Source organism: Salvelinus fontinalis, chromosome 6 (assembly GCF_029448725.1).
Source record: "Salvelinus fontinalis isolate EN_2023a chromosome 6, ASM2944872v1, whole genome shotgun sequence".
Classification (NCBI taxonomy): Eukaryota; Metazoa; Chordata; class Actinopteri; order Salmoniformes; family Salmonidae; genus Salvelinus; species Salvelinus fontinalis.
Genome location: NC_074670.1, coordinates 45,168,095 through 45,191,847, shown reverse-complemented (window position 1 = coordinate 45,191,847; position 23,753 = coordinate 45,168,095). Strand labels below are relative to the sequence as shown.

The 23,753-nt window shown below is 43.6% G+C and overlaps 1 protein-coding gene across 1 annotated transcript in view; it reads left to right on the top strand.

Moving 5' to 3' along the window:
• Positions 1 to 312: 312 nt before the first annotated feature.
• Positions 313 to 23,753, top strand: part of LOC129857889 (receptor expression-enhancing protein 2-like) — a 30,168-nt gene continuing 6,727 nt past the window's right edge. Inside the window, exons 1-6 of the mRNA XM_055926566.1 lie at positions 313 to 544; positions 7,474 to 7,546; positions 18,181 to 18,257; positions 18,581 to 18,701; positions 18,965 to 19,078; positions 19,319 to 19,505. Coding sequence (XP_055782541.1) covers positions 513 to 544; positions 7,474 to 7,546; positions 18,181 to 18,257; positions 18,581 to 18,701; positions 18,965 to 19,078; positions 19,319 to 19,505 — 604 coding nt within the window. The 5' untranslated portion in view covers positions 313 to 512. The remainder of the gene's footprint in view (positions 545 to 7,473; positions 7,547 to 18,180; positions 18,258 to 18,580; positions 18,702 to 18,964; positions 19,079 to 19,318; positions 19,506 to 23,753) is intronic.

Below are 23,753 nucleotides of genomic sequence, written 5' to 3'. Positions count from 1 at the left end.
CTCCAACCCCAGTCATAACTAATCTAATTCAGTTTATCAACCAGCTAATTATTGGAATCAGATGTGCTAGATTAGGATGGAGTGAGAACACAGGACCGTAGCTCTCCAGGAACAGGGTTTGAGAGCCCTGGCCTGGGACATCAGTGCATCTGACGTTTCACTGTACAGAGCTTTTTGGTATTGTCTATCTAGCTAGGCCTACGTAAATCAGCTAATTGGGTCAGTGGCAGCCTTCATAGGACCTATTTCATTGTGGCAGTAACCAGTTGTTTTTGCCTTCTCTACGGACTAGACAAAACAGTGTGGACCTGCCCCTTTAAGAGAAGAGGAGTTCCAGCGATTTGAACGCTGCAGATTCAGAATCCACAGTAGCCTACCTGCCAGTAAAATAGAGCAGGAGACTAACTGCACTTGCATCACAACCACACGGTCGTGGACGGAGGAATGGGGGGTTATCCAGCTAGTTAGATTTCCGAGAATAAGGAAAAGCTCACTACAATCAACCAATTAAGATGGTGTCGTGGATTATCTCCAGGATGGTAGTGTGAGTATGCATTCTGCAGCGTCTGTTTGTTGTAGCTATCGGCTCTTGTCAGCCCACATCGTGTTCTATAGCTACATACGCTAGCTCGCGCTGTCATCTGTTCGATGCCATGGCTTGTGCCCAGAGCGCAGGCGAACAGTTATCTTGATAGCAAGATTGTTAGCGAGCGAACTAATTTTCTAGCAATTAAATTGTCGTTGGTTTATATATAGCCCATGGTGTCTAAATGTGCGTTTTGACCACTGGTGTTTCATAAAGCCAGGATGGTTGGCAAACAGCAACACCGTTAGCCAGTGCAAAATTGGCAAGGTAACGTTAGCTAGCTAATGTGGGTAGTTGAAATGACAACGCTGCTAGCCAATTGAAGTGAAGGTGGAATACATTAAATGGCTAACAAGCTTGCTAATGCCATCTACTGAAGTAAATTTACGAATTCATATCGGTTGTGTAGCTAAATCAGTAATGCGAAAATGCTTTATTCTTGGATATCGCTAATCGTGCATAATCTTGAATAATGCAGGCCCGGCTGCTGTGATCATCAAAACATGGCAGCAACTGCACTGCTAGCATGACGCTGACAGCCAGACAAATAATTTAGATTTTGATTTGTCTGGCTGTCGTGTGTCACGCTAGCAGTGCAGTTGCGGTCATATGTTTTGATGATCATAGAAGCCAGGCCTGCACTATTCAGGATTATGCACTATCCCAATGTTACCTCAACCAAGATCAAGTCAATATTTTTACATGATTGATCTTTGTCATTCATTCATGGCTCGTAAATTCCTGGTTGCTAAAATTCGAATAGTTCGCCTAATTTGTTTTTGACAAAACTAGCATTGTGTCACGAATCCATGTACCAAAACAGCTGTTAATTAAATATATTTTCAATAGCCAACAATATTGTATTTTCAGCTTTTTGAAGCTGGTATACAAAACCGAAATTTAACAGGAAGCATAGAAATAATGTACATAGTTTCAATCTACCTCTTCTTAGACTTGCTTTCGATGAGAACGACAGATCTAGAACTAATTTCTGTGATTTTGGTCCGTCGCTCAAAAAAGTTACACATTGATGCTTTAACGCCTCATGTCCACCAGATGCTTCACTGTTTGCATTCCGGCGGAATTCGTTCATTGTCAATGGAGCAGTCCACAACACTAGGCTGTTGTGCACTGCATGCGTTCAAAATGTTCAACTCGTGCGGTGTTACAAACCGAAGTACACAGACTCCAACCAGCTCGCTTTTAGGTAGTTGAAAAGCGAAGCACATGCGTCAAGTGCCGAAGAATGCGGGCTAGACATCAGTAGGCTGGACATATGACATTTTTAACAATGCTTTTTTTTCTAATAAAAAGTAGTTAATTGCATCCGCTGTGGAGCCCAGTTTCATAATATTACCACAGACCCCAGCTGCCTGCCGTAGTTTGAGTAATCACGAAAAACAGGCGTTATTTTAAGGACATGTTTCACCCTGCCAGCGCCTATTAGTTCTATTGAGCACTGTGGCACCAACTCGCCTTCCGAATTTTCTAATCCCATTGTGTTGTGCTGTCACAATGGTTGCTTCGCTATAGTTGGCAATGGAGACCTGCTCACGTTGTTTATAGTAAAAATGCAAACAACAAAAAATTACTCGTTACTCTGAGGTCGTCCCATTGTTTACTATAGGGAAATATAGGTGTCTGTCTATTTTGCCAAATATCTCGCAATGTGTATATTTAGATTTAAAAAAATAAAAAAATAATTTGACACCATTTTAATCATGAGAATCTCCTCTTTCTAACTATGTAAGGCTTGGTAGTGTATCGTTGTCATCAAACGCTAGCCCCGAAATACATTTTGCCCTTGGAACGCTGCTGGTATATTTCGCCAAATATCTCGCAATGTGTATCTCGTTGTCATCAAACGCGAGACCAGAAATAGTCAGAAGTTGCCATTTTTACCCTACTTCCTCGTTATGCACTCATAAGCACCATTGAGGTGCGGATGTTTACTTTCTACACGAGTTATTTTTAAGTTTCGTCCTAAGAACAGATTGTAGTAGTAACATTGAAAAGGGATACATTTTTAAGCTTCACTTCAGTCAAAACTGTCTCTGCGAACGTTTGATTCCATTAATTTGCTATGCGCTCGCGCTAGTGTTCCAGTTTAGCCAACGTTCTAAAGCCATTTTTCAGCCTTGGGTGAATTTTGACTCGTTCTATTGTCCAGCCTAACATCAGGCAAAACAAAAAGCACTTGCATCGGGTGTAATGTGTTATCATGGAGCTGTCACTGTGACAGTGGTGCTGTTTCATAAGGGGTGAGACCAATTATGTTTTGGTGAGATGAAGAGGGAGGCGAACCATGAAAAACAGCCCCAGACCGTTATTCCTCCTCCAACCAACTTTACAGTTGGCATTATGCATTGGGGTAGGTAGCATTCTCTTGGCATCCGCCAAACCTAGTCATACTGCCAGATTGTGAAGCATGATTCATCAATTCAGCTTTACGCCACTCCAGCTGACGTTTGGCATTGCGTATGGTGAGCTTAGGCTTTTGTGCGGCTGCTCGGCCATGGAAACCAATTTCATGAAGCTCCCGACGTTTGCATTGAACAGTTATTGTGCTGATGTTGCTTCCAGAGGCAGTTTGTAACTCGGTAGTGAGTGTTGCAATCGAAGACAGACGACTTTTATGCGCTTCAGCACTCAGCGGAACCATTCTGTGAGCTTGTGTGGCCTACCACTTCGTGGCTGAGACATTGTTGCTCCTAGACGTTTCCACTTCCCAGTAACAGCACTTACAGTTGACCAGAGCAACTGACTTGTTGGAAAGGTGGACCCCTATGACGGTGCCACGTTGAAAGTCACTGAGATCTTCAGTAAGGCCATTCTACTACCAATGTGTGTCTATGGCTGTCTGCTCAATTTTATACACCTGGCAGCAATGGGTCTTGCTGAAGTAGCCAAATCCACTAATTCGAAGGCCCCTCCGAATCGTCCTCTGGAATAACGGATATTCTGGGTTAATAATTACATAACCAACAATCTCTAGTAATACTAGTCCCATGCAAATAGGGCTAATGATGTAGCCTACTGTCTGACTTTGCATTGTATTACATAACCAATAATAACATCTAAGGCAACTATTACCTTTAGTGTGTAGAGCGATTAATGCCATATGTCCACCAGCTGCACATGCGTTTTACCATATGTTGTTTTTGTCAGATGTCTAGCCTGCATTTTCCGTACTTGATGTGCTTCGCAAGGCTGCAGAACGGTTTGCAGCATGGAGAAGACCGTTTTTGCCCTGTTCGACTAAAGCTAATAATTAGAACGGATGAAAGTTATTCCTCTATTGGCAGAGGTCATTCAAAAAGTACATTTTATGCCCTGAGGACATGTCTCCCGGGTGGGAGGCACCTCCCCCTTGCACCAGCCACACGCACTCTGGTTTACTACTTTTTTGGCTTTGATGTAATTTTTGGGAGAATTTATTTAACCGTGATGTATCTAGCACAGTTAAGCATTTTACATCGGGTTAAATGGTTAGAAAATATAACTATTTTTAAAGGTTGGGATAGGAGGTGTAACCGGTGTCTTGGGCCCAGCTGGGGGTGGTTGAGGAGGCAGCACTAGTGGTCTCATCTGAAAACAAGCATATGTTAGCAAGCAATTTTTTGTTCAGGCATGTTGTATAAATTCTAATGGGATATCTTATGCAGTAATATAATCTTCCATTATAAAAAGACAACTAATTCCACAAAAAGGGTGGGTGAAATATCCATTGTTTGTTTACAAAAGGTTTCTCTGAGCTTTCCCCATAGCAAACAACGTCATGGAGCAACATGGCAATGTTAGACCCTTTTCCCGATCCGTAGCACTTTGACGACACACTAAATCCCTTCGCCGACACACTAAATCCCTTCGCCAGCTTGCAAATAGAGACTATCTCAGAAATGTAATGAATGTCCGCTCCGAGCTTTCAGAGCGCCGAAAGACGGCTCATTGTTTCAAGAGAAATCATCGCCCAAGGTCAGTTTCTCCTACAACAAACTCATTCTGGGCATGTTAAAACCCGATTGTCTAAACTAAATATGTGTATCGATGTGAAAATTGGCATATAGACAGTAAGTCCCGAGACTTTATACATGTTGACTGTCTTTGATGTTGCCGGGAAATGGGAAGAAGCTGCGTTAGTTGTAACTGCGTAGGTAACTACTCTCAAGATTTAGTACAGACCAGGCCTGAGACAAAATGTTGAAATAGTAGCCTACTTTGACAACTATTCAGTGAATGCAACAAGTATTAGATACACAATATTTGTAGGACAAATTCATATTTCACACTGTCACTTTAGTGTTTGCATTTAGCCTACAACATGTCATGAAACTTCTGGAAACACGGCCCCGTCCTGCAAAGTGGCACAGAACACATAGAGCACCCAAAGGACGTTTCTACACATCTCCCACTCGGTCCACACGCCTTGGTGCCACATTCTTGTCCCCCCTCTTCCTGCCACTGTAGCCATATCACAAAGTGAATGCACAAGCTGCATTTTGAATGCCTTCAGAGAAGAGATTTCTGGAGAGGCCTTTGCAGGGTCCCCCACACAATGTATGCATTTGAGGGCTATGTTGAGCACCCCCCCCCCCCCCCCCCCCCATTGTAATAGCTCCTCAGTTGGTCAAGATGGTCAACCCCGCCCATTTTCTTGTTGTAATCCATTACAAGCTCTGGAACAGATAAATTCCTACCATTTAAAAAAAAAGGTGAATGGTGAGACTTAGGGCAGACACACGCCATGGAAACGTAGGCTCCCCTCGCGGGTGTACTCCCTCCTCTCCGTCACTCTCCTTCCTTTCGCTCCACATCTCTATTCCTCCAATCATCTCTAACTTCTATTCCTCCCTGCCTTTTGCTGCTGAGCCTTGACTCTCCACATCACTTTTTTCACTGACCTAGAGCAACAAATAGGATACAATTCTAGTCTGGAACATAGTCTCTCTTCCTTCCTCTGTTTCTCAGCCATACACATACTCTCTTCCTAATAAGGTGTTCCATAATAAATTGTGGTAGATACACGCCTCTCATTTCTCACTCACTAACTACAGAGTTTGCCAATGTTAGCTGATTAGTTACGAAGCTGGAACAGTTTCCAAATTAATTGCATCGGTAGAAACAGGAGAAACAAGAAACTTGTTAGCTTGCTATGTAAACAAATATCCAACTCCTCATATGCGTTCCACTGCGCAGGCATCTTCTACCCTAATACGACAACTAAGCTGTCAAATAATAGATAAACGAGGCAATGTATAGCCTATGAATATCTGCACCTAGCAAACATGACAAACCATAACCTAAGCCCAACAGATAAACACCAATTACTCTAGCCTTCGTTTCGGTGGCTAGTAAGCTGGTTTTCTGTATGGCTAGCTAGTAAAAGTGATAGCTGAGGTTGGCGCTTCGTTAGCGCTGCCCAAATGTATCACTACACGCAACTTTTCTTGCCTGACAGACTAGCTAGCTATAGAAAGCAGCTTGGGCCGTTTTCATATAAATGACATCGGTAGAAACAAGACAAAACAACCAACTAACATTAGTTAGCTGGTTATATACAACTAAACACTGCGACTATTTCCATGAGACAGCACGCAATCATAAAAATGTGATAACAGCCACACGAATACGACAACAGGTGGTGAGCAAGTTAATTTAGCGATATTGACACAGATTTTTGATAGATAAACAAGGTCGTTCGCGGCCGCAATATTAGTTTAAATAAAGGCCGTCGATGGCCACTGGTTTCTAATAAATGTTTGCCATTGGGACTGGGCATCAGACTCCAGAGCCCTTTATTGCAGAGTTGTGTCAATGAGGTGGTTGGTTTGACCAAACTGTAGTTTGTGACTACTATAATTTCCCATTGTAGCCAGTACAGTAGACCAGAGTAAAGTAGTTATGTACATTCTAGTGTTCTCTACTCTACTGTGCCGTCCAAACTTGTGACACATGGGTGTCCTCCGGCCTGCCCTGCCCAACGTCTCCTCTTACTGCAATGTAAAGCTAACAACACAGTGCAGCCCTGGCCCAACATGTATGACTGGGTAAATCACTCAGACCCACACACAGACCTAGATGGATGCATGGACCCAGTGTACACGACATACACCAATGGAACAAGAAAATCCCATAGCAGGACGAGTTCCACAGACAGCCTAAGAGAGAGTTTGGAATACACAAAGTATCCCTCTGACCGAAAGGTGGTACACCTTATCACAATTTAACCTACAGTGGTAGAAATGCACATAACATACATACACTGGTAGCAGTCAGCCTCTGATGGCTGTGTGTGGCAGGCACAGACAGACAGTAAGGCGTGGTCCTCCTAGATCTCCCCTCGCTCAGCATTCAGTTCCTGTCACATCAGCAGTAATTGCCGCGCCGACAGGACAGAGTACTGTGTGTATGTGACTGGATTTATTTTTCCTTTTTGTGTGTGTTGCAGGCAGGTTCACATACGGTGGGTGACCTGTCGTTAGCCCTTTTTGTGTTTTGTCCCTCTATCAGTACAGTAGCAGAACCGTTTTCCAATCTTCTGTTTCCTGGAGAGAATTTGTTCCAACAAACCACTGCCTGTTTTTTATGTCTAAATGTCACCATGTATAATCGCAATACAGCTGGTACCCTGTAGGCTAACAGTGTTTTTATTTTTTTGAATGCACATTTTTAGAGCCTGTTCAGAATATGGCCTACTTTCTTTGAACGCAACCTATTTTATGTTGACGCTGAGATCATGGGTTTTTAGACTCGAGTCATGTGTTAAGCAACATTTGACTGGATAAATATTGAAACAGAGGGAAACATTTTGTTCAGTGTTGGCATCCTGAGGTCATGTTGCCCGGGTCGTGTTGTTCACTGTACCGTAACCTCTCCTTGTCCTTCAGCCTGGCCTTCGGGACCCTCTACCCGGCCTACTCCTCATACAAGGCCGTCAAGACGAAGAATGTGAAGGAATATGTGAGTACTGTACCTATTTTTTTTATTTCTTTTTATTATTATTCCAGTATATTAGTGTAGGATAAACATTTTAAAGTGTCTTTTGTAGCCAGCTCATATTCTTATTGGAAAAAGTGACTGTTTTTTAAAATGGGGTGTGGGATTTTACTCTCTCCAATGGGATGCTGCAAGTTTCCATTGTCTCTGAGGATGCGAGAGCAGTTCAACTGTATCCGTTTAAAAGGGGAACCTCCCAGCTTACCTCATCCCTGTCAGCGAGCAGAGGGATGAGAAGGAAGAGGGGTCCTCTGCCAAGCTCTCTCCTTAGTCTCCGCCCTCTGGTTGCTATAGAAACCCCACTCAATATCTGAGCGGGGGCACATGCAGACTGACAGAGGGAGAGATACAGAGGAGGATGCCATTTTTAGCCTTGTTGGTTTTATTTCTCACCCCCCCCCACCCCAAAATGTGACTCAACCTGTCAGGCTATTCACTGCATTGCACTGGGTTTAGTACTTTGAATTGTTTATATGTCGATAGACATACAGTGCATTCGGAAAGTATTCAGGCACCTTGACTTTTTCTACATTTTGTTACGTTACAGCCTTATTCCAAAATGGATTTAATTGGTCTCCCCCCCCCCCCCCCCCCCCCCCCTCCCCTCAATCTACACACAATACCCCTTAATGAGAGAACTGATTGAATTGATTTTTCGACATTTTTGCGAATGTAAATGTGATACATTTTTATTATCCCTAAGTATTCAGACCCTTTACTCTGAAGCACCTTTTGGCAGCGATTTAAAGCCTCAAGTCTTCTTGGGTATGATGCTACAAGCTTAGCACACCTGCATTTGGGGAGTTTCTCCCATTCTTCTCTGCAGATCCTCTCAAGCTCTGTCAGGTTGGATGGGGAGCTTCGCTGCACAGCTATTTTCAGGTCTCTCCGGAGATGTTAGATCGGGTTCAAGTCCGGGCTCTGGCCGTGCCGCTCAAGGACATTCAGAGACTTGTCCCGACAGCACTCCTGCATTAGGGTCGTTGTGCTGTAGGAAGGTGACCCCCCCCCCCCCCCCCCCCCCTTATCTGAGGTCCTGAGTGTTAAGTTCATGTTTTAAGTATCCCTATATTTCTGTTATTACGGGGCGATCACTCAGTCAAGAGTGCGCATGCGCAGGAAGTCGGTTCGTTGTTGGACCTAGCCTGGAGTGTTATGGCTACCTTGTAGTGTGTTCATATAGTAAACTTTGTTAAACTGGAACCTTGTCGTTGTGTCATTTCAAGTTAACATTGGTAGCAGAAGATGGCTTCTAACTACAATGTGCCACCTCGCTTCGACGAGAAGAGGTCGTACGAAAGTTGGAAAAATGAACTGGGAATCTGGATACGCGTTACTAATCTGGACGCGAAAAAGCAAGCACTTGCGGTGGTATTATCGCTCGAGGGAAGAGCGAGAGATACAGCACTGGAAATATCCGTTGAGGATTTGAACAAGGATGACGGTATGGGAACTTTGATCACAGCACTGCATTCTGTATTTCTCAAAGAAGAGAAAGACCGTGTCTACGAGGCATATTCAAACTTTGACAGTGTTACGAGAGATATTTCGGTTGCAATGGCAGACTACATCATTGATTTCGAACAGAGGTACAATAGCATGCGCAAGTATGACATGGTTCTCCCAGATGCAGTGCTAGCGTTTAAGTTGCTAGACACTGCTTGTCTAGATGGTAGGGAGAAACAGTTGGCTTTGACTGCTTGTACTGTGCTGACTTTTGCATCTATGAAGTCGGCACTAAAAAGAATATTTGGTGAGAAGACGTCTGTCGCGCCAATAACAAATGGAATGCAAGTGAGTGACGCAGCATATTACACCGAGCAGCACAGAAAAGGCGCCAACAAGTCACGTTCTCAAGACAACCAGAAGAGGGCGCCATTTCCCGGCACAAATCCACTGGACAAATTTGGAAGGAGATCGAAATGTGCAATTTGTCAAAGCACTTACCATTGGGTTAAAGACTGTCCTCATAAAAATGAACAAGTTAAACTAACAGAGGAAAATGTAAACACAGAGAGAGAGCAGTGTAACATTACACTGTTTTCAAATGAATCTGATACTGAGATTTTTATAGTTGAATCCTTAGGAGCTGCGGTGATTGATACTGCATGCACACGGACAGTGTGTGGTGAAAAATGGCTTGATAGCTATGTCAGTGAACTAAACATGAAGGAAGTACAAAATATGATTGACACACCAAGCAACAGAGCTTTCAAATTAGATGGGAGAATGGGAGAATTGTCCATTCTACCAAGAGAGTTAAGATACCAGCAAAAATTGGTCAGACTAAGTGTCACATTGAAACAGAGGTGGTCCCTACAGATATCCCCTTACTATTAAGCAAAGCTTCACTCAAGAAGGCAGGGGCTGTATTAGACATAAAAAATGACAAGGCAGTGATGTTTAAACAACCAGTGACTCTTGAACTTACTACCTCAGGTCACTATTGTGTAAACATTTTGGACAAAGACATGACACAGAGTCCATGCAAAAATGAGATTGACTGACACGAAGCACATGGAGATTCTGACAGTCACAGAGAACACGAACACAAAAGACAAACACAAAGTATTGTTAAAGCTTCACAAACAGTTTGGACATGCTACAGTTGACAGACTTCAGAAGTTACTCAGGAGTGCAGGGAGTAATGATGATGAGAGTATTTCCATTCTACAGCAGATAGTTAAGAATTGTGAGACATGTCAAAAATACAGCAAACCTAAGCCCAGACCAGCTGTTGGTTTGCCACTGGCTTCCATGTACAATGAAACAGTGGCTGTAGATCTACATGAGTTAGGACCAAGTGTGTGGTACCTTCACATAATCGACCACTTCACACGCTTTAGTGCTGGAAGCATTGTGAATACAAAGAAACCCAGTGAAATCGTCAAGCACTTCATTCATTCTTGGATATGTGTGCATGGCCCGCCACAGAAATTGTACAGTGACAATGGAGGAGAATTCAATAATAATGAAATAAGAGAAATGGCAGAGAACTTCAACATGGAAGTAAAGACAACTGCTGCATACAGTCCATGGAGCAATGGACTTCTGGAGAGACACAATCAAACACTCACAGAGATCATGCTGAAAGTGAAGCAAGACAATGGATGTGACTGGAACACAGCCCTAGATTGGGCTTTGATGGCAAAAAACTCAATGCACAATGTTCATGGTTACAGCCCATATCAACTAGTGTTCGGGCAGAACCCTAATCTTCCCTCAGTACTGGTTGACAAGCCACCAGCACTAGAAGGGACCAGTGTGAGTGCATGGGTGGGACAGCACCTTTCAGCACTACATGCAGCGAGAAAAGCATTCACTGAAGCAGAGTGCTCAAAGAATTCGCAGGGCTCTGCGGAAACAGCTTCGACCCACCGATGAGAAGTACGAGACTGGAAACAGAGTGTACTACAAACGAGTTGACTGTCAAGAGTGGAAAGGACCGGGAGTAGTCATTGGCCAAGATGGTGTGGTGATATTTGTGAGACACGGAGGCATCTTTGTCAGGGTGCATCACTCAAGATTGCGGAAAGTAAATGATCAACAAGATAGAGGGGCTGTGGCTGAGAATCAGTCTCCTAATGAAAATGACAAAAAGGACACAGTAACAGACACAAACCTACCAGATGTCGCATCCAATGATATGGACACTGAAACTGACACAGGAAATGGAGCAGAGACCTTCAACCATGCCACAGGTAATACTGTTGAGGGTTCAAATGATGAAAACATTCAACAGCCACATGTGTTAAGAGAACATGGTTGTTCCAATCTGAAAACTGGACAAACTGTTAAATACATGGACAGAGAAAGTGGTATTCCACACACAGCAACCGTCATTGGACGAGCAGGAAAAGCCAAAGGAAAACACCAGAACTGGTACAACTTGCAGTACTCTGAACCAGCTACACTTTCTGGTACAACAGGGTCAGCTGACCTGTCACTTGTAGATGATCTCAGAATTGAATCAATGGAAAATCGAGAAAAACAGAATGACATTCAAAATGATGATGTACTTGAAACAAAGGACGTGTCATTTGACTCAGCTAAGCTAGATGAGCTCAGTAATTTGAGGAAAAATGGAGTGTTTGAGGAAGTCAAAGACATTGGTCAAAAATGTGTCTCAACAAGGTGGGTGTGTACCCTTAAAGAATCCTTAACTGGAATAGTGCCTAAAGCACGTCTAGTGGCTAGAGGTTTTGAGGAGCTGGCTGCTAAAGAACTCCCAAAAGACTCACCGACATGCGCCTCAGAGTCACTCAGATTGCTGATGTCAGTGATCTGCCAGAAAAAAATGGAAACTTAATTCCATAGACATCAAATCTGCATTTTTGCAGGGAACAGAGCTGTCAAGGGACATTCACATCCGACCTCCGCCCGAAGCTAAAAGTGAAGGAACACTGTGGAAACTAAAAAAGTGTGTGTATGGACTGGCAGATGCATCACTCTACTGGTACAACAAAGTCAAGGCAACAATGCTGAATACAGGTGGAAAAATGTCACAAGTAGACCCTGCAGTCTTCTATTGGCTTGATCAAGACTGCAATGTGACTGGAGTACTTGCCTGTCATGTTGATGACTTCATCTGGGGTGGCTCACAGACTTTTGCTACAACTGTGATTCCAAACCTCAAAGCTGTTTTCCAGGTCGGCCGTGAAGAGCATGATCATTTTTGTTATGTTGGCATAGAGTTTATTACAGTTGATGGAACAATACTGATGCAACAGGAGAGCTATATCAAGAATCTTCAACCTATCCACATGGATTCTTCAAGAGCTGTACAAAGGAATTCCCCTCTATGTGGAATTGAAGCTGATCAATTGAGGTCGAAGATAGGTCAAATTCTATGGGTTGCTAGACAGAGTAGACCTGATGTGATGTTTGATGTTTGCAACTTGGCATCTAACACAAAACACGCCACTGTACAAACCATTCATGAGGCAAACAAAGTTGTTCGTAAACTGAAATCACAACAAGTGACTTTAAAGTTTCAGCATGTTGGAAAAGATGACTCTTTGAAACTAGTTGTCTTCAGTGATGCTTCGCTAGGGAACCTTACAGATGGAGGCACACAAGGTGGACATCTAATCGTGTTAATGGGTGAAGGAGGAAGATTCTCACCTATCTGTTGGCAGTCAAAAAGGATCAGAAGGGTTGTCCGAAGCACACTTGCTGGAGAAACACTTGCTCTTGCGGATGGAATTGACAATGCGATCTTTCTTGCAACTCTGTTCTCAGAGCTTACCACTGGTGAGACAAAACGGCACATTCTACCTGTAGTTTGTGTCACTGACAACTACTCATTAGTTGATGCTGTGAAGTCAACCAAGTCTGTCACAGAGAAAAGACTTCGTCTTGAGATTAGCAGCATCAAGGAACTTATTCAAGCACAGAGAATCCAGCGGATTCTGTGGTCGACCACAAAGGAACAGCTTGCTGACTGTCTGACTAAAAAAGGAGCATCCAGTCTTGTGCTCCTACAGGCTCTCAGTAATGGAAAGTGGCAGCTTGAGTAATACAAATAAAAACTGTCAAACAACCCATTTGTAATGGGGATCTTGAATAATACTTGGACATTTAATTATATTGTTGATGTTTATTTGTCTTTAAAGAAAAGGGGGAGATTGTTAAGTTCATGTTTTAAGTATCCCTATATTTCTGTTATTACGGGGCGATCACTCAGTCAAGAGTGCGCATGCGCAGGAAGTCGGTTCGTTGTTGGACCTAGCCTGGAGTGTTATGGCTACCTTGTAGTGTGTTCATATAGTAAACTTTGTTAAACTGGAACCTTGTCGTTGTGTCATTTCAAGTTAACACTGAGTGCCCTGGAGCTGGTTTTCATGAATGATCCCTCTGTACTTTGCTCTGTTTATCTTTCCCTCAATCCTCCCAGTCCCTGCCATTTTAAAACACCCCCACAGCATGATGCTGCCACCACCATGCTTCACTGTAGGGATGGTGCAGACAGGGACGAACTAAGAACGAAAAATGTACCTGGACTTTTTGACTCAGACCGGCCCACCAAAAATCCCTCCAGCGATACACCACCACCCGCGCCACACTTTATGTAAACAAGATTACTGAACAATAGAACAAATAGGGATAAATTATTTGCTTAGTTCTTGAAGGGCTGTCTGTGTAAAGCCACTGGCACTGGATGTTAGCTGACTAAAGTTTTTAGGGTCTATAAGAGCAATGTCGGCATACAAAGTGCCATTACTCAGAAATCGCCGATGGATGCTATCTATAACTGTATCCAGAATTTGATTATGGACCCCACTCTTGTATGCACTCTCTACTCCAGTAAAAGTCTCATCTTGTGCCATCTCTCCAGGCACGGTTTTCTTCTTTCGAGCCCTTTTCGTTGGCCGAGGGGTCTCTAACTCCAGCTCTGTTTCGTCATCCCGTTCTCTGCAACTTCCTGTTGGCCCACTGAACAAATGTGTCTGCAGCTGCCTTGACTTTTTCAAAATCTCTTGCCATTCCTTTCAGCTGCTCCTCTGTAGACACAACCATACGATGCACGGACAGAATGTCCATTCCACTTGTTTTGAAGATATTTTGAGACTGGTGCGGTGACCTGGAATATCTGAGTTTTAAGTATTGTTTCATACTTCAGCAACTCCCTCAATGTATCCTTGTGCCTTGACCCATGCAGTAGTGTTGTTTTTCCTGATCTTGTATGGTTGAAAGAGTGAGAAGGACCTCAACATACAGACCCTCATCTGGATTTCCAAAAGCTCCAAAGACGTTTAAGGCACTGTCTTTAGCCCACCAGAGTGTCTCTCCAATTGGAGCAAGATGTCTGTCTTGGGTCCTTGCTCTCCTTCTCCAAAATGTCCGTCCTCTAGTAGGATTCACTGAAGAACACAGCTATGTTGTTATTGAGAGAGAAAAAGTGACCCACTTGCCAAGACACACTGTGTGTCTGCCAAAACAAGGTTCAGGATGTGTACATAGCACCACCCATGCACTTGATTGGTGGTGTCAAGCTTCATGTTTTCCACTACTTCACTCAGTACCTGGACAAAGTGGTGTCCAGTGGATGCCTCGCATTTCACCACAGCCACAAGCCTCTCATGACGTTCGTCACACGTTTGACTATGACAGCGCATTGATCGTGTCTTGTAGTGTCAATCTGGACTGAACATACGAGCTTCCTGCATTTCACTTGTTATGGTGGCCTGCGTCGGATGGTAATGATGTTATCGGTGGTAGTCTTTGAGAAGAGTGATTAGAGAGCCTCTTCCCCCTCTTGACCCAGGCTCAGTTTATTTTTTTGCTTTTCTCTATGCAGGCAGTGAGATGTTCTTTCATACATTCATAAGTCTTTGCTAGATAAAGCCCCGCCTTATCTCAGCTCACTGATCACCATAGCAACACACGCTCCAGCAGGTATATTTCACTGGTCATCCCCAAAGCCAACACCTCCCTTTGGCCGCCTTTCCTTCCAGTTCTCTGCTGCCAATGACTGGAACGAATTGCAAAAATCACTGAAGCTGGAGACTCATATCTCCCTCTCTAACTTTACGCATCAGCTGTCAGAGCAGCTTACCGATCACTGTACCTGTACACAGCCCATCTGTAAATAGCACACCCAACTACCTCATCCCCATATTGTTTTTTTAAATTTTTATCCTTTGCACCCCAGTATATCTACTTGCACGTTATCATCTGCACATCTATCACTCCAGTGTTCATGCTAAATTGTAAGTACTTCGCCACCACGGCCTATTTATTGCCTTACCTCCCTAATCTTACTACGTTTGCACACACTGTACATAGCTTTTTCAATTGTGTTGTTGACTACGTTTGTTTATCCCATGTGTAACTCTGTTGTTTTTGTTGCACTGCTTTGCTTTATCTTGGCCAGGTCGCAGTTGCAAATGAGAACTTGTTCTCAACTGGCCTACCTGGTTAAATAAATAAAAATACACAGGTCGTACTCAGCAGAATGATCATCTCTAAAAAGTTGCCATGGGCAATGCTGCTGTCATCTAGCGTACAAGCTGTTTCAGACTGCATGCCTCTGTAGCTCAGACCCCTCTTCCCTATGACTAACATCTATAATGCGCTCTAGCACTTGCCTTCTACTGTGCACTTGCTCTCTATGAGCAGACATCTGACTGCCGATGAAGAGGCGCTCAACGTTACCTTTTGGAGGACCTTAGAAAGTAGGCCTCGGCATAACCTCTATGCATAATGCTCTTCCACTCTGTGATGGATATGCATCCCGTCTGCCATTCCATTCATGAAAGGGCTGTTTTGTGGGCTTTGCAAGTGCCATACACATGAAGCTGAATAAAGCATGGTTCTCGTCACTGTATGACAGCCACTTCCTGTTGGTCCCATCTTTACAAAAGAGCACCTTCTGCACCACATTTTTCCCACTTTTGTTGGGGGTGGAAACTGAAAAACATATATAGGTCCCTTGACTTCGGCCCCTTTAAAATAATCCAAAATTGGTGTGGCATCCTGGCTCTGGCTCAATCTACGTCTGTCCACTGCAGATGCAGTATCCTCAACCTGGATGAGTAATTTAGTATAATATTATAACATGAAATAAAAAGTAATGTGAATATAATAATAGTATACTAAATACAGCTAGTATAATATTAATTCCAATTGGACAATACATCAGTTTAAGCAATACACAACCAACATTTATAATTTTTGTACGTTTTGTTCCGTCATTAAATCCTTGTGCAAGAAAAATGGTCTACATTGGTTGTTAGTACTTGTCAATAATCTTTGTTAATGCTAAGTTAGTCTCAACAATTCATGCATAACAATGAGTTCAACATTTCTAAAGTTTGCTGTAGCACGTCAACTTTTAATGTCCCGCCCCACCCAGGCTGTGATTGGTCGGTTCACGAAAGTGACATTGACAAGGGCTTGTTTCAACAAAAGGCCAGCTAGCCAAACCCAAACATTGCTTATCTTATCCCTATTGTCTTACCACTTCAGCTGCAAAACCTTGACTAACAGTTGAACTGCTATCGCTGGACTCAATGGGCTGCTCTCTCTCCTGCCAGTGCCTTCAGGCTCACTCGGCTGAGATGATTGACTGGTAACGGCGCCAAATGAATAATTTGTTATTTTAAAACATTTGGCTGCATCAGTCCCAAGGGACTTCAACCTCTTTGTTTTTCAGCACCACCTTTTTACGTTTTTCGTTTTGTTTGTCCATCTTGCTCCACTCCACTATTTATCCAAATGTCACCACTTAACAGAGATGGGAAAGGGGCGGGGCCCAGGTAAAGTTAGAATGGACTGGACCACAAGTAATTGGCTGGGGGAGAGAGGCTGACAGATGTAATACCCAACCGCAGTGGGGCCAGTCAGACACACAGCACTTGGTTATTTTTATTTAAGCGGGGGCCGGGGTTATTTATATTTTGCGTTGCATCGGCCCCAATTGTCAAGCGGCTCACCGGGAAAACTCTCGGTGCTCCAGATGGCCAGTCCGTCATTGGTGCCAGGTTTCCTCCAGACTTGTCTCTTGGCATTCAGGCCAAAGAGTTCTTTCATGGTTTTGTCAGACCAGAGTCTTGTTTCTCATGTTCTGAGAGTCCTTTAGGTGCCTTTTGGCAAACTCCAACCTGGCTGTCATGTGCTTTTTACTGAGTGGCTTCCTAGAGCTGGCCTCTCTACCAAACTGAGCAATCGGAGGAGAAGGGCCTTGGTCACCTCCCTGACCAAGGCCCTTCTCCTCCGATTGCTCAGTTTGGCCGGGCGGCCAGCTCTAGGAAGAGTCTTGGTGGTTCCAAACTTCTTCCTTTTAAGAATGGTGGAGGCCACTGTGATCTTGGGGACCTTCAATGCTGCAGACATTTTTTGGTACCCTTCCCCAGATCTGTGCCTCGACACAATCCTGTCTCGGATCTCTAATGACAATTACTTTGACCTCATGGCTTGATTTTTGCACTGACATGCACTGTCAACTGTGGGACCTTTTATAAAGACAGGTGTTTGTGCCTTTCCAAATCATGTCCAATCAATTGAATTTACCACAAATGGACTCCAACTAGAAATGTCTCAAGGGTGATCAATGTAAACAGGATGAATTTTGAGTTTCATAGGAAAGGGTCTGAATACTTATGTAAAAAGGTATTAATTATATTTTTTAAATACATTTGCAAACCATTTCTAAACCTGTTTTCACTTTGTCATTATGGGGTATTGTGTGTAGATTGAGGGGAAAAACATGAATTTAATCCGTTTTAGAATAATGCTGTAACGTATCAAAATGTGGAAAAAGGGAAGGGGTCTGAATACGTCCTGAAGGGCACTGTATTAACATGTTTGCACTCTGTCCGTGTGTCTTAGGATTCATCCACACCGTCTTGCTATTTATATTGCAATAATTGATGGTTCACTTCACACACTGACTGTATTTTATTCCTTGCCCATCCTTTGGCAGTGATAAACCATGCATACTGATTCGGTCTAAGGGCTGTAACGTGCATGCTTGTGTGTGCGGGAGACGGCGAATGCTGTACATGCGTCTTGTCACATTTTTACGGCCGATTACTGTAGGCTGCGCTTTTCTGTGTTACATTTTGTGACGCTCTCTCCATCGTTTGTGTGTCCAGGTGAAATGGATGATGTACTGGATAGTGTTTGCGTTATTCACCACAGTGGAGACCCTCACTGACTTGTTCATGTCCTGGTGAGTCTTGGTGGGTCGTCTCTGACCACTGCCCTACAGCCACGATACAACACCAGTCCCTAGGACTACCCCCTAGGATCAAAATACTTTGACAATACGTATTCATGGTTGAAAAGATGTGCTCACTAGGATTGCTATATTTAAATCAACTTTGATTTTGTTTGTTTACATTTGTCATGGTGTAGGTAGGCTATTGCCTTCTGAAAAGTACCAAGATATCGGAGCAAACGCTTGGTACACCCTTTGGTCCCTGAAAGAGGCCTAGATCCATTCTCCTTTCCTGCCTATTAAGTATCTCCTGTTGGGTGTGGTTGTCCATGCAGGTTTCCTTTCTACTTTGAGTTGAAGATAGCCTTCGTGATCTGGCTCCTGTCTCCGTACACTAAGGGCTCCAGCGTGCTCTACCGCAAGTTCGTCCACCCCACCTTGTCCAACAAGGAGAAGGTAACGTGTAACTCTTAACCATGAACTCTAACCCTGTCCAACAAGGAGAGGGTTAGAGGTCACAATGAGATCTAGCTCTGTCTGCCTGTCAATTCTCTACTGGTTAGATGCAATGACTCATCTTTCTTTGTCTCCTCTTTGTTTTGCGTGACTGTCACCTGCTTTTGCTCTGTCTTTCTGTTTCTCTCCTGCTCTTTCCTTTTAATTTTTTCCTTTTAATTTTTATTTTTATTATGTCTTTTTACCCATCTTCTGTCCTGTAGGAAATAGACGAGTACATCACCCAGGCCAAAGACCGTAGTTATGAGACTATGATGAGGTTTGGAAAGAGGGGGCTGAACTTGGCTGCTACGGCCGCCGTCACTGCAGCTAGCAAGGTAAGCAAGGCGCCGGGCCTCGACCAGGGGTGTGTCTGTGTGCACATGGTGTTTCCGTGTGCGAGAGAGGACGGAACTTACAATGTGCATATGTGTCTTTGTCACCCCAAGGCGTTTGAGGTGTGTGCTCTTACTGTATGCTCACTTCATGTGACTTAGCACTGGAATGCTGTAGGGCGTCTGTCTGTATATGCGTACATCTAGAGCCTGCAGTGTTTGAGCGATGTGTGTGCTTTGCAGGGCCAGGGCGTGTTGTCGGAGAAGTTGCGTAGTTTCAGCATGCAGGACCTGACTCTGATCAACGATGGGGAGGAGCTGGGCCTGCGTTCCTCTGACCCGCGCATGAGGAGAGACGCCATGGACGACATGGTTACTGGAAGTAGCACGCTATCTAACACACTGCCCCGCGCCAAAGCCACACGCCAGAGTGGGTAACACACACACACACACACACAGACCCACACACAAATGCTGGCTTGCGCCATCAAATCAAATGTATTTATATAGCCCTTCTTAGATCAGCTGATATCTCAAAGTGCTGTACAGAAACCCAGCCTAAAACGGCAAGCAATGCAGGTGTAGAAGCACAGTGGCTAGGAAAAACTCCCGAGAAAGGCCAAAACCTAGGAAGAAACCTAGAGAGGAACCAGACTGAGGGGTGGCCAGTCCTCTTCCTACGTCCATACGGCAGAGTATATAATGCATGCGTATAGATCACTGTGAAATATTGGGGTATGTGGAACTGATCACCGGTCAAAAAGGTTGTCGAGAAATGACAGCCATTTTAGTCATAGACAAGTCAGCGTACTGTAATACTGTCTGTACTCTGTGCCCGTTGTCGAACAGCTCTTATCGGTACTGGGAGGGAGGTGGTGAAGTCATGTGATTTAAAAAAAAAAACTGCAGGATGCCAGGGAGGAAACGCTCCAGAAGGGGAGGAGATGGGGAGAGAGAGCATGTGATGTCAGTGGGGGGTCTTTGTGTCTGACTGCACAGCGCTGTCTCTGTGGGGCTGGCAGTTTGTGAATACAGGGGGAAACACTGAGGTAGAAAAGGAGAGTGAGGATGGAGAAAGGGGATGCATTTAGTTCATGGGCAGTATGGCATGAAAGCCAGGAAAGAGGAGAACTAGTGTAGCGACGAGACAGACCATATAAGAGACAGAACAGGAAACGGTAACAGCAAAAAAATCAAATCAAATTTTATTGGTCACATACACATATTTAGCAGATGTTATTGCGGGTGTAGTGAAATGCTTGTGTTCCAAGCTCCAACAGTGCAGTAGCATCTAACAATACACACATCTAAAAGTAAAATAATGGAAATATTAGGACGAGCAATATCGAAGTGACATTGAATAGAATTTAGTGAGAAGAAAAAGTATGTGAACCTTTTTAGAATTACCTGGATTTCTGAATAAATTGGTCATAAAATGCATAAAACGTCTGCTTAAAATAATAACACACAATTAGAATTGTTCATGTCTTTATTGAGCACACTGTGTAAATATTCACAGTGCAGGGTGGGGAAAGTATGTGAACCCTTGGATTTAATAACAGGTTGACCCTCCTTTGGCAGCAATAACCTCAACAAACATTTTCTGTAGTTACGGATCAGACCTGCACAACGGTCAGGAGGAATTTTGGACCATTCCTCTTTACAAAACTGTTGAAGTCCATAATATCCTTGGGATTTCTGGTGTAAACTGCTCTCTTGAGGTCATGCCACAGCATCTCAATTGGGTTGAGGTCAGGACTGACTGGGCCACTCCAGAAGGCGTATTTTCTTCCGTTCAAGCCATGCTGTTTTACTTCAGTCTTTTGGGTCGTTGTCCTGTTGCATCACCATACTTCTGTTGAGCTCCAATTGCCGGACAGATAGCCTTACATTCTCCTGCAAAATGTCTTGATAAACTTGGGAATTCATTTTTCTGTCGATGATGGCAAGCTGTCCATGCGCTGAGGCAGCAAAGCAGCCCCAAACCATGGTGCTCTCTCCACCAAAGTTTACAGTTGGGATGGGGTTTTGATGTTGGTGTGCTGTGCCTTTTTTTTCTCCACACATAGTGTTGTGTGTTCCTTACAAACAGCTAGGGTTGCAAAGGGTTGGGAAATATCCTGCATTTTTCAGGAAATTTTCCATTTGGAAGTTAAGCCAGGGAATTTGGGAAATTTTGCTTAAATACATCAAACAAGTTAGCTTATAAGTGTGACTTTTTTGTGTGGGATACACAAGGCAATTCTAGGTCTTGTGGCATATTTTGGTTAAACTATCCCCAATTCAATGGAATTGCAACCCTCTGCATGCACAGTGCAATCTTCCATCGAATGTACAGCTGATTCTAAAGATCTTACACACTAATAAGATGCTATTGAGCCCACACTACTACACTGTCTGAGCCAAGGACTACATGCTTTCTGGTAAGCTTTGATTACATACTGGGTGGGGTGAAATTATTTTATGACATGTTTTTTTTTAAACTAGTAAATAGTAGCCTACAGCAAAGTGTGTTTTAAAATAATTTCCGCTATTTAGTTTTTGCTACCATGTGGGTTTTAGCTTGCTTGAGCCTGCTAACTGAGTGTTAATACACCGGTTTCATTTTAAAACATTTATCTTACAAAAGAGTTGTTTAATCTGTACATGGAATTGTATTTTTTATTTTTATTTTACTCCATTTTTCCCCCTGATCTTTACAAGAAAATGCTACGGGCACTATCTGATGTGTGGAGACATTTCACTGCAGCTAATGTAGAAGGAGAAGCTATGTACATTTGCAAATACTCTGTGAAGAATGCAACAAAGATGCAGAATCATCTGGCCAAGTGCATAAAGTTCCCTCCGTGCTTACAACAAGCAACCTCTGACAAAAGTCCCTCTACTTCTATTCGAGGTGAAAATGATGAATCCGACACCTCATCGATTGCAACAGCTCATGGTCCTCCTGGAATCAGTTTTTTTTACTCAAAGAAGGAACGTAGTCAGGGAAAAGCTGATGAATGTCTTGCTCGAGCTGTGTATACAACTGGTTCATGTCTGATGCTCACAGGCAATGTGTATTGGAAGAGATTTCTGAATGTTCTTCACCTAGCATACACCCCTCCAACCAGACATGCTTGATCTACTCATTTGCTGGATGCAGAGTTCAACAGAGTTCAAGTGAAGGTCAAGCAGACTGTATTATGGTCATCTCTGATGGGTGGTCGAATGTTCGTGGACAAGGAATACGTAACTACATAATTTCCACCCCTTAACCAGTATTCTACAAGAGCACAGACACAAGGGACAACAGATTGCAGATGAGCTGAAGGCAGTCATCAGTGACCTTGGACCACAGAAGGTATTTGCACTGGTGACAGACAATACTGCGAACATGAAGGCTGCTTGGTCTAAAGTGGAGGAGTCCTTCCCTCACATCACACCCATTGGCTGTGCTGCTCATGCGTTGAATCTGCTCCTCAAGACATCATCGCACTGAAAGCAATGGATACATTATACAACAGAGCCAAGGAAGTGGTTAGGTATGTGAAGGGTCCTCAAGTTATCGCAGCAATCTACCTCACCAAGCAAAATAAGAAGACGAATAGGAACACAACAACAAATCAAATCTAATTGTATTAGTCACATTCACCTAATACAACAGGTGTAGAACCTTACCGTTGAAATGCTTACTTGTAAGCCCCCAACCAACAATTCAGTAAAAAAAATGCAGACAAGAATAAGAAGTAATTGAAGAGCAGCAGTAAAAAAAAAAAAGAGACCATATACAGGGGGCTAGTGGTACAGAGTCAATGTGCGGGGGCACTGGTTAGTTGAGGTAGTATGTACATGTAGGTAGAGTTATTGAAGTGACTATGCATAGATGATGACAACAGAGTAGCAGCGGTGTAAAGAGGCGGGGGCACAATGCAAATATTCTGGATAGCCATTTGATTAGATGTTCAGGAGTCTTAAGGCTTGGGGGTAGAAGCTGTTGAGAAGCATCTTGGACCTAGACTGCGCAGAGAGAACAGTCTATGACTAGGGTGGCTGACAATTTTTAGGGCCTTCCTCTGTCACCGCTAAGTATAGAGGTCCTGGATGGCAGGAAGCTTGGCCCCAAGCTACCCTTTGTAGTGCCTTGCGGTCAGAGGCCGAGCTGTTGCCATACCAGGTGGTGATGCAACCAGTCAGAATGCTCTCAATGGTGCAGCTGAAGAACCTTTTGAGGACCCTTGCCAAATATTTTCCGTCTCCTGAGGGGGAATAGGTTTTGTCATGAGGGCACAACTGTCTTGGTGTGCTTGGACCATGTTAGTTTGTTGGTGATGTGGACACCAAGGAATTTGAAGCTCTCAACATGCTCCACTGCAGCCCCGTCGAAGAGAATGGGGGTGTGCTCGGTCCTTTTATTCCTGTAGTTCACAATCATCTCCTTTGTCTTGATCACGTTGAGGGAGAGGTTGTTGTCCTGGCACCACACGGCCAGGTCTCTGACCTCCTCCCTATAGGCTGTCTCGTCTGTGATTCTTTCTCCATATATGGTAAATATATCCAATGCAAAAAACATATACATTTTAATGGTGTTAATGTTCATTCCCACGGAAAGTTTACACCTGAATATTCCCCAAAAATGTGCAACCCTACAAACAACAGAACTTTAGTTTAATTTGTCCACAGAATATTTTGCCAGTAG